The sequence below is a fragment of the Papio anubis genome, chromosome 9, assembly GCF_008728515.1.
Source record: "Papio anubis isolate 15944 chromosome 9, Panubis1.0, whole genome shotgun sequence".
Taxonomy (NCBI): Eukaryota; Metazoa; Chordata; class Mammalia; order Primates; family Cercopithecidae; genus Papio; species Papio anubis.
In genome coordinates, this window is record NC_044984.1 from 2,625,740 (window position 1) to 2,640,657 (window position 14,918).

Genomic DNA, 14,918 nt, shown 5'->3' on the forward strand with positions numbered 1-14,918 from the left:
CCTATTTCTTAGAGGGCCTTACATATCTTTCATCTCCTTGTCTTTCTGTATTCTGGGAGATTTCTTCAGCTGTATCTTCCAGTTTCTTAATTCTATTTTCAACTTAATCTATATTACTGTCTAAACCAATTTTTTATCTTGACCATTATATGTTTTTGTTTTAGTTGGTTCCATTTGTTGCTTGATTTTCCAGATTCATCGCTCTAAATCTAGTAGTTTCTATTGATGCCTCATCTTTGTGATTTAGTCCTTTATTTCATTAAATATTTCAAATATAGTTGTTTTATAGTCTATATCTAGTATTTCCAATACCCCCAGTCTTTGGCATCTAAATCACTTATCCGGTGTTTCTTCAGATTTCCCATCTTAGTGACTTGTCCTTTGGTGCATCCGATGATCTTTGATTGTGACCCCAACACTTCTTCTTCATTTGTGAGAGTCCTGAGGACTAAAGTAGGTCTGGGGAGGCTTTCTTCCAGATGCCCCTTGGAGGTGTTGGCTCAGGCTTTCCTGCCCCATGTCAAGACTGGCTTAACCTGCAATTTCTTGACAGCACTGCTGTTATTGGCTTCCATCCTCAAGCAATTCTGCCTTCCTGGCTGGCTCTCTCTCCATACATAGCCTCAGCTCAGTGGAGGTTGGCGGGAGGGGTTGTTAGTTTGAAGCAGATGATTCTTACAGCCATCTCCTAACTCTCACAAACCAGAATTGTCTCAGAGAGCTTGGCCCCTCGAGGGTTTGGTGCTTCTGCAGCAGGAGGGCTTCTCAGAGCATTTAGTCAACCATAATGCCAGGAGCAGAAGTCTGAAGGCCTGGGTTGAAGCCCTGGCTCCCCAACACTAAGGCTATGTTTCTGGGCAAGCTTCTCCTACTTGGGTTTCAGTGTTCTTACCTGTGAAATGAAGATGATGACACCCATCCCTTCCTTCCTACATTGTTGTCAAGATGAGATGGTGTACAAGACACTTTCACATTTAGGAACCTAGCATTTTTGGTACTATCACTGAGTGCCTAGAAGCTCAGTTGGGTCATTGTGCTGGGGCGTGGAAGTGAATTGCACATGTAAAGCTCTTACACAGGAGCAGATCACCTACAGAAAGCCGGCTTGGCCGGCTCCTCAGCATACCCAGCTCTGGGCAGTCCTATTGTTCCCTGTGCATAAGCATAGAGCAGATCTCATAAAGTGATTTCTTTTCAATGATAGGGAAAATAAGTCCCCAAACAAAAGCCAGTTATGAATGTCAGAGCAGGATTTGGGAATTCAGAGATTCTCAAAGGTCTCAGATGTAACCTTCTAAAATATCAAAGGTGATATCTGCACCATGCGGGTGAGGGGTTGTCATTACCAAGCGGCAGTAAGACTTCAAACTGAAGAGGTCACTTGAAGCCAACAAGCACCTGTTACCAGCTGCTGGGAAGAGCTGAAGGGACGGGCTCCCAAGAGCCGACTGCTGCTTCCCCTTGTCTGCCTTGACTTGTCTCTCCTCCTGTCCCCCCTCCCATATAGGTTTCGCCTGCAGTGCCACCGCATTGTCAACGACACGATCTTCACCAACCTGATCCTCTTCTTCATTCTGCTCAGCAGCATTTCCCTGGCTGCTGAGGACCCGGTCCAGCACACCTCCTTCAGGAACCATGTATGCATTGCCTGTGTCCTCTGCACTCCTTCCCTCCGGGGCTGTGCCGGGCCCACAGCTTCTGTTGCTGACATCATTGTTCAATCCGGAGCCCAATTCTAGATGTCATAATCAGATCCACAACTGACATTTCATTAAGAGAGTAGGGCTTTGATAGAAAACCACCCTAGGACCACAAACAAGTAAGAGAGCATGTACCCAAATGCTCAGGCTGGCTTGATCATTGGCAAAGGGTAGGACTTCCATTGCCTGTGGATGTTCCCCAGGAAGTTCTAGTTCCCTGCAAACTTGGTAAAATGTGGCCACTGACTACATGCCCTCCCTTGCTCCCAGTGCACTCTGACCAGAAGGGGAGCATTGGCAAATAGGTGCCAATGATGAGGCTGACCTTACCTAAAAGAGAGTCTTGGTACCTTCAGTAGAGTACACCAAATGTGAGGACCCACCCAAGGCTCTGTTGAACAACATTAAAGGCCAGTTTAAGAATTGCTGTATTTCAAAACCTCAAAACTTTGTCAAGTCCAACCAAGTGGGCATGAAGACAACCCACTGATCTAAAGCCATACCCATGCCAAACTACTCTGCACTCCTGGGGCCTGCTTGGTCCCGGGCTGTCTTAGTGAGGTTAGCAGGTGTTGGCCCCACCCCTGATCCATCACCTGAAATAGAATAAGTATGCAGTCCTGCAGCCAGTCCTCAGCCTGTGCAGACCTCACCTGAAGGATGCACCTCCCTTGCCCCAGAGGACATAACCCAGGAGTAGATTTCTACCAATACAGGAAGCTCGCCAGCTCAGTCCCACCCGCATGAGCGAAGCATTTTTAATCTCCCTGCAAAAAGACAAACCCCATTCTCTGTCCTTTTGACAAGCATCTCAGTGGTCCGATTTGGGTTTGTAAGTAAATTGGATTAATGGGAAAAGCATCCAACCAGATGCTGCTCAGATCCAGTACCAGCTGAGGCCAGCCCTGGAAGCTCACCTCACTTATCTGGGGGCTTCAAGGGAAGCCGCTGTGCTGCCTGAGGCTAGCCCCACCTCAGGATCGCTGTGTGCGTGCTGCTCGCCCCCCATTTCCATCTGTGTCCCTGTGCAAAGGCTCAAGTGCCATGCCTCTCATTTTGAAGTGTGGCCCCTTTTCTGGTGAACATCCACTGACCTCTCTTCCCATCCTGCTTTTCTCCCTTCCCCATCCCATCCTCACCCTGTTCCTTTTTGTTTTGCAGATTCTGTTTTATTTTGATATTGTTTTTACCACCATTTTCACCATTGAAATTGCTCTGAAGGTAAAGCCCCCATCCCCCTCTGCTCCTCCTGTCCCCCTTGTGCCAGCACCAGGTCTCTGCCGCTGTCTGTCGCTAACACACATGCTCCTTCCTGTTGGTGTCAGGTTCACTCTCAGAGCCACTAATCCAATTATGCTTATTTTTCAGATCCTAGGCAATGCAGACTATGTCTTCACTAGTATCTTTACATTAGAAATTATCCTTAAGGTAATGCAACCTGGGCAATGCATCCTCTGTCGCTTTCTTTGTGTATCTCTGCTCTGTCTGGCTGGCTCTTTTCTCTCTTCTGTTTCTTTCACTCTCTCTTTTTTTTTACTCCCAAGCCTGAAATTGGAAAAATGAGTGCCCCTCACTTTGTGTGATGCACTTTGCCCAGACTCAGAAGCCAGGAGCAGCCTACCCCACTGCAGCCCCTCCCTCCAGCCACCCCTAAGCAGTCCGTGCCCTGGAAGGGACACGTGTTGGCTGTGCCAACATCAAGGCTGCCATTTCACTGGTTTGGGCTGCAGCCGTCAGCAGCGCCAGACATACATGCCCACACGCACCAGCTCTGGTTAATTGATACCTGAGCCCACGTAGGACTCTCCTTCCCTCCTCCTGCTCCATACACTCTGAAAGTGGGAAACCTCCTGGGACATGAAAGAATCACTTCGGCTGCTCTCTTTGGATGCCCGTCCTTAGCACCGTCCTCTGTACTTGCAGCAGACATTGGGTCTAAGCTGGGGTTGGGGGCACGTAACAGTGATCACAGGCCTGCTGTGAGATGTGGAGCTGGTCTCCGAGCTGAGGGCTTTCAGCAGGTAGCTATAGACCTACTGTCAACCCCTCAGTCACCTGCTGCAAAGCTTTGTCACAGTGCCCCTTGCGCTGAGCGTGGGGGAGGGAGGACTGTGCTGGAGAGCTGAGTACAGCGGGGTGAGAGCAGGTGCTGCAAGGAACCTGAGCACCCAGCCCCCAGCCCCCAGCCCTCGCCTGCTGCTGGCCAGGCTCAGTTCTGCTAAGGGAACTGCTACAATATTGCTACCCTCAGAACAGGCAGAGCCCACCACAGAGCAACACTGGGATGAGAGAGAGTGTGCCTCCATTTTCCCGGTATATTTCTGAGTCTCTAAACCAATGCATGGCCAAGCCAGTTCATCTGAGAGTCAAGGTGTGAGTTCCATGGCCTCAGGGAACGTGTGCTCCTCTCTGAGCAAGGGGGTAGATTCTACTCTTTCCCCAAACAGAAGGACTAAGGCTCTGAAGTCCATGCTTCAGCTTTAGCTTCTTCCTGGGAGACTAGGCTGGGACTCGCCCTCCCAAGGAGTCCAGAATCCCTTGTCATCCTATCGCTGTGGCCAGTGCAAGCTGAAGTCCACACCTGACCGATGCCACTGCCAGCTGCAGGCCTTTCCTTCCCTGATGAGACTCCCTCATCATGGCCCAGCCTGTTGATGGACATGACAGTTCAGTCACATCCAAATACAAATTGAATGGGGCAGTTTTTGTGTGCCTTCCCCTGTGTCCTTGTCCCCAGGATACTCAGGTGTCCCCAGTTTCCATCCCTGGTTCCCGCTAGCCAAGTATGTGGCTCAGATTTTTCTTTTCTGCTCATGGAGAGTAGATCTGAGCAGGCTCTGGCTCCCGGAGGTCGGGAGAGGGAACCGAAAGTTGTGTGGCTGCACTAAGGCGCGCTGCGGCAAAACCTCTTTTCCATAGTGAGCTGCTTTGATTCCTGGACTGCAGATGCAGGGAGGCACACAGACACCAGAGGTCTTTCCTAGCACAAGAGAAGCTCTGAGGCCCAATTCGCAGTGCCCTTCTCCAGAGCTGCCCTTGTGGATTTCAATGGTGCTATTTCTCCTTCGGGATTGCCATACAAGCCAAAGTGAAAGGTCTCTTTGCAACCATTGTCATGGCAAGGTCCTTCCCTCCCCTCCATCCCCTCCCTCTTCTACTCTCTTCTGTGCTCAGCATGCTTCTCGATAGACACCCCGATGCCGGAACACTTCCCTGTACCTCCTTCCCACTGGGTCCCTCTTCCTGGCCTAAGGCCCAGTGTCATGTTGTGGCACAGATGACCATGGCTGTCCAAGGGGGACATTTAGCACAAGGAACAGTGGAGGGGCCTGGAGATGTTTGGCCTTAAAAAGGAAAGGCTTGTAGGCCCACAACAGTTGGCCTGAGTAATATAAGGGAGTGTCACATAGAAGAGGAAGAAGGTAGAATCAGGACCCATGAGTAGAAATCACATTAAAAAGACAGGTTTCCTAACTAGGAGAGCTGCCTGGAGAGGCAGGGATGGCCCATGGTTGAACAGAGAGCTTTCCTACCCTTCCAGGCAGAGCCAGCGAGCCACGTCCCATTCCTTTCCTTCCTCAGGATAGAAGCACCCCAGCAAGGGCCGCTTCCCAAGTAATGGTGTAGAATTAGGCAAGCAGGACCCAGGTGGCTGGCAATCAGAAAAACAGGGTCAAAGAGGGACAACTTCACACTGGGTACCTGAGCCTGGGTTTTCCTGATGCCCTGAATGGCACAGATGACTCTCAAGTGAATGCTCTGTTTTCCCCACGTCCGTTTGCCCTTTCTTGTACAGCCACTCTTCCTCTGGCCCTGGGTGCACACTCCCACCGCCCCCATATGCACACACATGCACTTGCTCAAGTGTTGGTCTCATTTGAGGGTCCCCAGACGAAACAGGAGCCCAAAACCAGAGGACAGAGTCGGCACTCTGAGCCTCGTTAGTCCACCCCTCTGAGGAATGCTCTCCCCGAGGACAGAGGGTTCTGTCAGAGTTCAGTGGTAGCCTCGGAAGATCCAAGCCCGGAGCAAGAAGGAATTGGACCCGGTGCCTTCCTAACACTAAAAGCGAGGTGGCTGGGGAAGTACTGGGCTTTCTGCAGGCACAGAGGGCTCTTCAGTTAATGTGAACTATGGGAGCCTCCTGAGTCCAGTCTCTGGGGGTCCCAGGTCTTCACTGAGAGGCAGAGAAGCAAGCCTTCCAGATGGTGGGCCTTCTGGAACTATACGCCCTTGCATCTTTTATATAATCTACCCACTTCTAAAAATCATTGCCCAACACAGGTGCCTGAGTCCTGTGGGACCCCCTGCTGCAAGAGATAAATGGAAAGAATTAGGTTGCAAGAGCTATTTTTGCCCATTTCCCCCTGTGTTTGCTTTTGAATGGCTCTGCGGACACTCTGCCCTGGGCACGCTCTGATTCCAAAGAGATTAACTGGGCCCCAGATGACCAGGGAGCCTCGCTCCCCTTCTCCACCGTCAGTTCCACATTTTTCCCTTTGGCCGATGCTTCCTGTCTGCTGCCTGTCACCGCCCTTATCCTGGATAACCACGGGCCCTTATGCAAGTCGGCAAAATGAGAAAGGCTATAAAGGCGATTTGTTGAGAGCCTGCAGTGCACAGCTTTACACCAGGCTCAGAGGGTGGTAATAATGGCCAAGTCCTGTAACAGTCATCATCATCTTGTGTGTTCTCTTTTAAAAAGTTTCCAAAGGGCTTTCACAAAGCCAGGGGATAGTTTCCTCACTTGATGATGAGAGAACAGAACTTTCCTCATCCAGGAAGCATCCAGAATACAAATCCAGGCTGGAGTGACAGCTCAGCCTTTTATGGGGCTCACTGTGTGCAGGGTGGGTCCTAAGTATTTTACACAAAAGTACCCGCTTGATGCTTACAACCCTGTAGGGTGGGTCGTATCTTCGTTTTCCAGTGAGGAAACAGAGGCACTAAGGGAAGTTGAGTTTCTTGCTCCAGGCCACACAAATAAAATACCATGGGGCTGGGATTCCAGCCCAGGCCGCCTGGCCTCAGAGCCTGTGCTCTTAGCCACGGAGCCTCGTAGCCCCTCTGATCACACAGTTTTTTGCCCTTAAAAAACTCCAGATGCAGTCTCGAAGCAAGACAGGAGAATTGAGTTTAGAACAGTTGGCATCAATCGTCAGCACCCTTTGAGGCCAGGAAGGGGAGGTATGCTAATTGCCAGAGTCACCACTGGAACTTCTCACCAGGCACCAGGGTGACCAGCTGGCCTAGTTTGCTTCAGACTGAGGAGTTTCCTGGGATACAGGATTTCTGGTGATAAAGCAAACCTGGGCAAACCAGGATGGCTGGTCACCCTCCTGGGCATGCCCCCCAGCCCCCGCCCCACTCCCTGCAGATGCCTGGTGCTCTCAGCTGGCCTAAGGACTCAAGCATTCAGAGAAGCAGTTGGGACGTGTGCTCCCAGCCCGAGAGCATCAGGAAAGGACCCTGCAGGCCCGAAGCCATGGACTTGGGATGTGGAACAGCGGGAAATTAGAATGGGATGGTGGGGCCCATGTGAAAAGGCTTTGAATGTAGGACTAAAGAGCCTGGCGTGGCCTGGCAGGTGCAAGGAGCCACCCAGAAGTCCTGGGCTGGGAGATTCTTGGGCGATAGTGTGCATGGTAGCAGAGCTCTTTTCTTGGCACCATATTGCCGTCTTTGTCCTTCCTGTTCCCCGTGGATGGTGCTTGGGACTTGCCCAAGGAATGCTGTGGGAGGAAGGGGTGGTGTGGTCTCTGGGCTCGGGCTAGGGCCACTCACACTGGTGTTTCTCTATCCTTCCCTGCAGATGACTGCTTATGGGGCTTTTCTGCACAAGGGCTCCTTCTGCCGGAACTACTTCAACATCCTGGACCTGCTGGTGGTCAGCGTGTCCCTCATCTCCTTTGGCATCCAGTGAGTGGACCCCCTCAGCCCACGACAGGCCATGCTGCTAGCAAGGGGTGCCAGAGAGGACAACCAAACCCTGGAGGGCCGGCCTGCAGGGCCACCGAAGTGTGATGAGAGCGGGGTGGGGCCTCCGAAGTGTGATGAGAGTGGGGTGGGGCCTCCGAAGCTGTGCATGGCGGCTTTGAGTTCTTGGATCCGTGTCCTCGGTGGTCTGACACTTGGGGCATGTTGATCAGGCGCGAATATGTTTAAATACCTGGGTTTTGCCATGACAGGCGGGGCCAGGCTCAGCTATTGAGAAACGGTTGTCCCCAGGACCTTCCTGCCTCCTCCACCACGGCCCCAGTGCCCTAGGCTGACCTTCAGCAACCCATAGTCTGCCACTGCCATGGCCTCTCCTGACCTGGACCCTCCTCCCTTTCTCTCCCCTCTCTCTCCAGCCAAAGCACCTCATGTATGAGTGTATGTGTGAATGTGTATATATGTCTGTGTAAGTGTGGGGTGTATGTGTGCATGTGTGTGTATGTGTGCATGTGTGTGTATGTGTGGGGTGTGTGTATATGTGTATGTGTGTTTGTGGATGTGTGTATGTGTGTATGTATGCGCTTGTATGCATGTGTTTGTGGGTTTGTGTCTGCATATGTGTCTATATGGGTGTGTATGTGGATGTATATGCATGTGTGTGTGTGTGTGTGTGAATGTGTGTGTGTGTTTCATTTCACTGGGCTGGGGTACAGTCTGGGTGTGAGTTCTCAGAGCTCTCCAGGTGACTCCCCTGTACAGCCAAGGTTGCAGACCTCGTTCAGGTGTGGAGGATCTGATTACTAGTTTCTACCAAGTTCTAACAGCTGATAGTGTGAATCCTACACTTTAACTTTCAAAGCACTTCCACATATACGTTCTTCTATGGTCCTCACACACACACAACGATGGGGGAGACAGGGCAAGTGTTATTATCATCATTGTATAGATGGGAAATTTGGGGTTCAGGACATCATGACACTTGCTCAAGGTCACACCTATGGTAGAGAAAGGCCTAAGTCCCATGGTTCCCAGATCTCTCCTCCCAAGCGTGTTTCCATGGTCGGCTGAGATCATGCAGGGACCGGGGCCTTGGGAGAGACCCTTGTCTGTGATCATCAATTATATTACCCCGTATTTTCTGCCTGGGAGCCTACAAGTCTAGATTTGAATCCCAGCGTGGCCACTCAATCACTATTTAACCTTGAATGAGGAATTCTTCCTCTTCAGCCTGTGTGTTTCCCATCTGACCTTTAAACCCCTCCCGTTGTAATTCAGTGCAAGCTGACTCCCTCCCAGAGAGACTGTAGGAGAGACACAGTGGTAGACAGGAGAAGCCTTTGCATCTCTTGGAATAAAAGAGCTATGCACCAGAGAAATCGGATCTTTCCACCAGCCCCTTCTTGAGCACATCATCCTGACCACACGAAGCATGAAATCAGCACTTGCTGGCCTGCCATTCATTGTTTAGGTCCCAAGGCAAGTATGAGGCTCTCTAAAAGCTTGAGAGGCTGTCTGAGGTAGTTAGCCCGTGAGGGTTAGGATGTACTCCACGGCTGCTCACCGAGGTGGTGTGGTTAGTAAGCCCCACCTGGGTAGAATGGACAGCTCCAAAAACCATCCAGGCATCTTGCTCAGGGGTCTGTCTCCTGCTGTCTCCATCGCACTGGGGAAAAGCAGTATCCTGAGACTCCAAGAAGCTCTGGCTTGGCCTCAGCATCCCAGAAGTGTGGAACCTGTAGTGCAGTGTAGGAGCCAAAGGGCCTTCTGAAGGGTCACTGAAAAATCAACCGACAAAAGAAAGGTTAATTGGAGAAAAAGCATTCACATTTATTTCACGTGTATACACAGAGCCTTCAGAATGCAGACCCAAAGATACAGGGGAAATTGTCCATTTTTATGCTTCGGTTCCAAAAAAGTATGGACAGCCATGTAGAAATGTGACTGGACAAGAAGGGTAGGATCTAACGTGAATGGACTGAGTGGGGAACCCAGCAAGGCCTGTCTGTAGGTTCTTCGCCTCTCTGTGAAGCATTCCTTCCTTCTGGGCTGGGGACAGGATCCTGTCTGCAGTAGGAGTCTTAGGAGCTACACTCCCACGTGGTAGATCTGAGGATTTTTTATGGCCAGTTTTTATACAGAAAAGCAGAGGGAAAATTTGAGTAATATTTTTAGGTTGTGTGGCTGGCTTTGAGGAAACGGGATTCTGGGTTCTGGCTTCTTGACCCATCTTGGAGAAGAGGGATTCTAGTGTCTATGGCTAGCCTCGGAGGAGAAGGGGACTGAGACAGGAGGGCAAGAGAAGTTCAGAGAAAAACTTGTGCTTCCGAGACTGCTTCTGAGGCAGTCGTTTCGGGGTGGTGTTTCCTGAGCCCCAACGGTAAAGCCCACCCTTCCTTGGAGTCCTGAGTGTGCTCTGGGTGGGTTTCAGGTGTAGGTGCCAGGGGCAACTGTCTAGGGTATGTGTTTGGAGATAAACACTACGAAATCTCCTCCCCATGCCCATCACCTCCAGCCACAAGGCCCGAGATCCCACCATCAGTACGGCATTCCTTTAAGTGTAATGATGTCTTCAGCAGGCATCATGATAAAAGGTACCATTTAGGCAGTTTATCAAGCACACGGCTAGGTGATTTACATGGAACTCTTATATAACCCTTGCAAAGACCTTCTGAGCTGATTACAGACCCATTTTACAGATAAAGAAACTAGAGCTCAGAAAATTGAGGAAATTTGTCCTCAGTGCCTTGGCTAGCAAGTGCCTGTGCTGGGCTCTGAATTCCCATGGCCTCGCTCTGGATTTCTTCTGTGACACTGTGGGTGCCCCTGGAAGTAGCACAGTACATTGCTAATGACCTGCGTTGAGCCACTTTGCGTATTATTTATTCACCCACAGGAAAGCCCCAGGGTTATAGGCAAGCTCCAGGCTCTCACCACGGGGTGGGAGACAGGAGTAGAGAGTGGTCCCAGAATGCAAACCTCCCCAAGATGGGCTTTACGTTTTCTCAGGTTTGCGTGGGATTCACCTGTCAGCACACTCCCTTACCACATTATTTTTGCTCCCCCCAGAAACAGGAGGAGCTTACTACCCTGCCTGTTTCCCTCTCCCAGGTCCAGTGCAATCAATGTCGTGAAGATCTTGCGAGTCCTGCGAGTACTCAGGCCCCTGAGGGCTATCAACAGGGCCAAGGGGCTAAAGGTAAGTTGAGGGCATGGGTAGGGAGGCTCCGGCCAGCCCACTGGGGAGTGGGAGCTCCACAGAGGTGAGGGGTGGGTTGGAAGGAGGAGATGATGGTCAGGCCAAGTGGCTGCCATATGGGGTCCTGGACACTGGTACCACTGCATGTCCCGGATCCGTAAGAAGAGTAACAGAGGCAGTCATCCAAAGTGTCTTCCCTAAGCAGAACATGCCAAAGGGAGATCCCATGAAAACCCTGGACCCCTGCGGTGCCGCCATCCCTATATTCCTTCCACTGTAAGATGAGAGGTTAGCAGGGCTTTTGTCCTTGTAGTCACAGAGAGCCCAGTGGGGGCCTTTGCATCCCATTAGGGTCTATCACTTCCCATGTGACTCTCGGAGCGTGGCTTTGCCCCTCTCAGCCCAATGACTCCCGCTTGTGGCAAACGGGCTGCCCCCGCTACGTCCTGGAAAGGCTCCTGGCATCTCCTGAAGCCACATCTCTCTCCCTGTCCCTTCCCACTGCAGCATGTGGTTCAGTGTGTGTTTGTCGCCATTCGGACCATCGGGAACATCGTGATTGTCACCACCCTGCTGCAGTTCATGTTCGCCTGCATCGGGGTCCAGCTCTTCAAGGTAAAGTCTGGGCTCCGCTGTGGTCCTGCTTCCTCCCCTCCCATCAGCATTCCCGGGGAAGGGAGCTGGCAGATACTGGACGAACAAGACAGTGGCCTGGGCCAGACTTGGCCTGGATGTAACCTCCACCTGCAGCCCAACTCCAGCTTCAGACCAGGGGAGGGAGGCGCTAGAAGGAGGTATCGGGCCACCAGGCCAGAGGCCCCTCACCCTCTCCACTTCACCTGCCCTTCAGGTCACTGCCCTTCCTTCTAGAAAGAGAGGGAGAGGGACTTGCATCCTGTGGAAGCTCTGTGTCAGTCACTTGCTTAAAGCCTGCAGCAGTGACCTATTACCAACAGCATCACGTCCCTGCTACACCACCCAGCTTTCAGAGCCCCGCACCTGTCAAAGTCAGCTCCCGCTGTTTCCTGCAGCACCCCTCGGCTACAACGAGGCCAGTGCCCTCCTTGGATTCTGGTCTTTTTTGTCCTCACCCTTTTAGTTCTGCTTTTCTCCCACCTAGAGCATTCTCCCCTGCCACCACCCCTACTGTGTAAACTCCCATCTAATTCATCCCTCTGAGTCCAGCTCCACTTCTCCCTCCCTGGCGAGACCTTCCTGGAGAGTACAGCTCCTATGCACCCGAGCTCCCGTTTTTGCATTGCAGGGCTACTTGCAGCACTGGTGTCTGTATTCGCCACTGTTTTGTGCATGTGAGTCAGGCCCTGTGCATCTGGATTCTGCACTTTTGTTTTTGTTTTGTTTTGTTTTGTTTTGTTTTGTTTTGTTTTGATACGAAGTCTCACTCTGTCGCCCAGGCTGGAGTGCAGTGGCGCGATCTCAGCTCACAGCAAGCTCTTCCTCCCGGGTTCACGCCATTGTCCTGCCTCAGCCTCTTGAGTAGCTGGGACTACAGGCGCCCGCCACCATGCCCAGCCAATTTTTTGTATTTTTAATAGAGACGGGGTTTCACCATTCACAGGATGGTCTCCATCTCCTGACCTTGTGATCCGCCCGCCTCAGCCTCCCAAAGTGCTGGGATTACAGGTGTGAGCCACCGCACCTGGCTGGATTCTACGCTTTTTGTCCCTAGCACAGTGCTGGGCTATGGAGGTGCTCACTAATTGTTTTTGGATTGACTCATTGATTACTGAACATCTCTAATACTCTGTTCTCTGCCTTCCAGGGAAAGCTGTACACCTGTTCAGACAGTTCCAAGCAGACAGAAGCGGAATGCAAGTGAGTGGAGGTGGGAGGGCAGCCAGGGCCACGGCCAGTCAGCCCCAGGAGGCTGGAGGCTTGACGAGAAAGGAGGGACAGCTCAGTTTCTAAGACCGCAGTGGCACCTGGACTTTTGCCTGTGTGTAATCTGGCCCCGCTGACACAATGTGTAGCATTTTTTCTTCCTGAATTTTCTACCCACTGAAGCTCCTCCCATGGCTGGAACTGTGAAGGTCAAGCCAGGCAGTCCCATCCCACCCAGCATTCAGGGTGACTGGCAGGCGTGAGGGAAGATGGGAGACCCCAGAGTAAACTGCTTCTCCTTTCTCAGGGGCAACTACATCACGTACAAAGACGGGGAGGTTGACCACCCCATCATCCAACCCCGCAGCTGGGAGAACAGCAAGTTTGACTTTGACAATGTTCTGGCCGCCATGATGGCCCTCTTCACCGTCTCCACCTTCGAAGGGTGGCCAGAGTGAGTATGCAAACCAAGGCCTCATGAACCCTGACCTTCAAGGGCCAGTACTGACTTTCCAGCGCAAACCCAAGTTTTGTTCATGTCCCGCACTCCTTCTGGAGGTCATATTTACCTGGGTCCTCCCCAAGCAGTGAGGTATCTTTCTAGAACAACTCACAGTCCACTGTCACTGCTGAAACACAGACTCTTCCTTCTCTAGAAGGTGTCAAGAAACTCCCACCAAAAATGACCTTTTTTTTAGCCTTCTTTCCAACCTCAGCATGAGCCACAATATCAGAGGTCTCTGTCATTACCCTTATGGCATCTGGGAGTTGGGTGTAGGGAGAGCTTTTCCAGGTGCAGGCCCTGTGGTCACCATAGAATGTAAAATTACCACTCCCAGCGTGCCCTTCACTGGGGTAAAGATGGCTGAGATATCTTTATTAACTGGACCCCGGTCTCCTTAGGAAAAGCCTTGCCTGTATTTGCAGAGGATAGTGAGAAAGGGATGGAAGCCTGGGCCCCACGTCCTCTGCTGAGGCAATGCGTTTGTGCCTAGAGCAGCCCATGGCCCTTGCACACTGTGTCACCTCTACCAGGCACCTTCCCATCAGGTCCTTATATCTTTGTATGGACACCTGTTTTTCTCCCAATGTGTATTCCAGTGAAATTAGAACCTGAAAGTCAGAAAATTCTAAATGTATCTAAGTCAACAGCAATGCATGGATCTTAGGTGAGAGTCATCATTATTATGCGGTAAAATATAGGTGATAGAGAATAACCAAGTGCTGTGCAGGGCCACGGAGGAAGGCAAAGAGATAATCCCTGTCCGTGAAGAATAACAAGCTCCATGGGGCATACAGCCAGGCTCAAATGAATGGCATATGTATGTAAACTGCTTAAGTCTAAAACCAGACCATTGGTAATGATCGGAGTAGCATGGGTCATGTGAGTGTTTTCATCTAAGTGGATATTTGCTCTCAGAGAGATTTATTTTACATTCCCTCTAACATCCTCTGAGTCCATGCCAGTTTGCAAAGCTGTCTCAATATTTACCAATATTTCCAGTATTTGAAATCAATGCCCATGACTCATGTTACATTTAAATAGCTCTTCACAGTTTCAAAACACCTTCCTATACATTATTCTAACTTCCCTGCAAGGTAGGAAAGTCGGGAATTATTGTCTCCAATTTACAGATGAAGAATCTGAGTCTCAGAGAGGTTAAGAGCTTTGCCCAAGGTCACACAGTCAGTAAGTGGCCGAGCTGGGACTCCAGCCCAGAGCTGTCTCCCGCACCCTGATCCCTGGGATCCCTGGAGCAGTGGTGCCATCCTTCCGCAGAGGGGACCCTGCTTCTCCAGTTTCCTCTGTGGGACCTGTCTCCTCCTGCAGGCTGCTGTACCGCTCCATCGACTCCCACACCGAAGACAAGGGTCCCATCTACAATTACCGCGTGGAGATCTCCATCTTCTTCATCATCTACATCATCATCATCGCCTTCTTCATGATGAACATCTTCGTGGGCTTCGTCATCGTCACCTTCCAGGAGCAGGGGGAGCAGGAGTACAAGAACTGTGAGCTGGACAAGAACCAGGTAGCTTTCTAGGAAGGAGCGGAGGGAAGCGGGGCCCGTGGAGGGAATGGCCGCCTGTGCCCACCCCGCAGAGGAGCTGCATCAGGGAGAGGCCATGCAGATACTGAGATCGTCTCTGCTTCTCAACCAGAGTGGGCTCTCGGTCTTTTTGAGGGACCTGTGCAAAAGAAATGCATATTCCCGCAAACCCCAGATCTGGCAAATGTGCTC

General features: G+C 51.3%; 1 protein-coding gene across 46 annotated transcripts in view; it reads left to right on the forward strand.

The window, feature by feature from the left end:
• Positions 1–14,918, forward strand: part of CACNA1C (calcium voltage-gated channel subunit alpha1 C) — a 729,498-nt gene that overhangs the window by 624,937 nt on the left and 89,643 nt on the right. For 25 of the 46 annotated variants that reach the window (XM_017946456.3, XM_017946452.3, XM_017946459.3 and 22 more), the window contains exons 20-27: positions 1,508–1,637; positions 2,862–2,921; positions 7,513–7,619; positions 10,746–10,833; positions 11,341–11,448; positions 12,617–12,669; positions 12,983–13,129; positions 14,507–14,708. In XM_017946456.3, the coding sequence (XP_017801945.1) occupies positions 1,508–1,637; positions 2,862–2,921; positions 7,513–7,619; positions 10,746–10,833; positions 11,341–11,448; positions 12,617–12,669; positions 12,983–13,129; positions 14,507–14,708 (895 nt within the window). Of the gene's footprint in view, positions 1–1,507; positions 1,638–2,861; positions 2,922–3,068; positions 3,129–7,512; positions 7,620–10,745; positions 10,834–11,340; positions 11,449–12,616; positions 12,670–12,982; positions 13,130–14,506; positions 14,709–14,918 lie in introns of all 46 variants that reach the window. The other 21 variants (XM_009217701.4, XM_017946457.3, XM_017946455.3 and 18 more) reach the window with 2 other exon arrangements.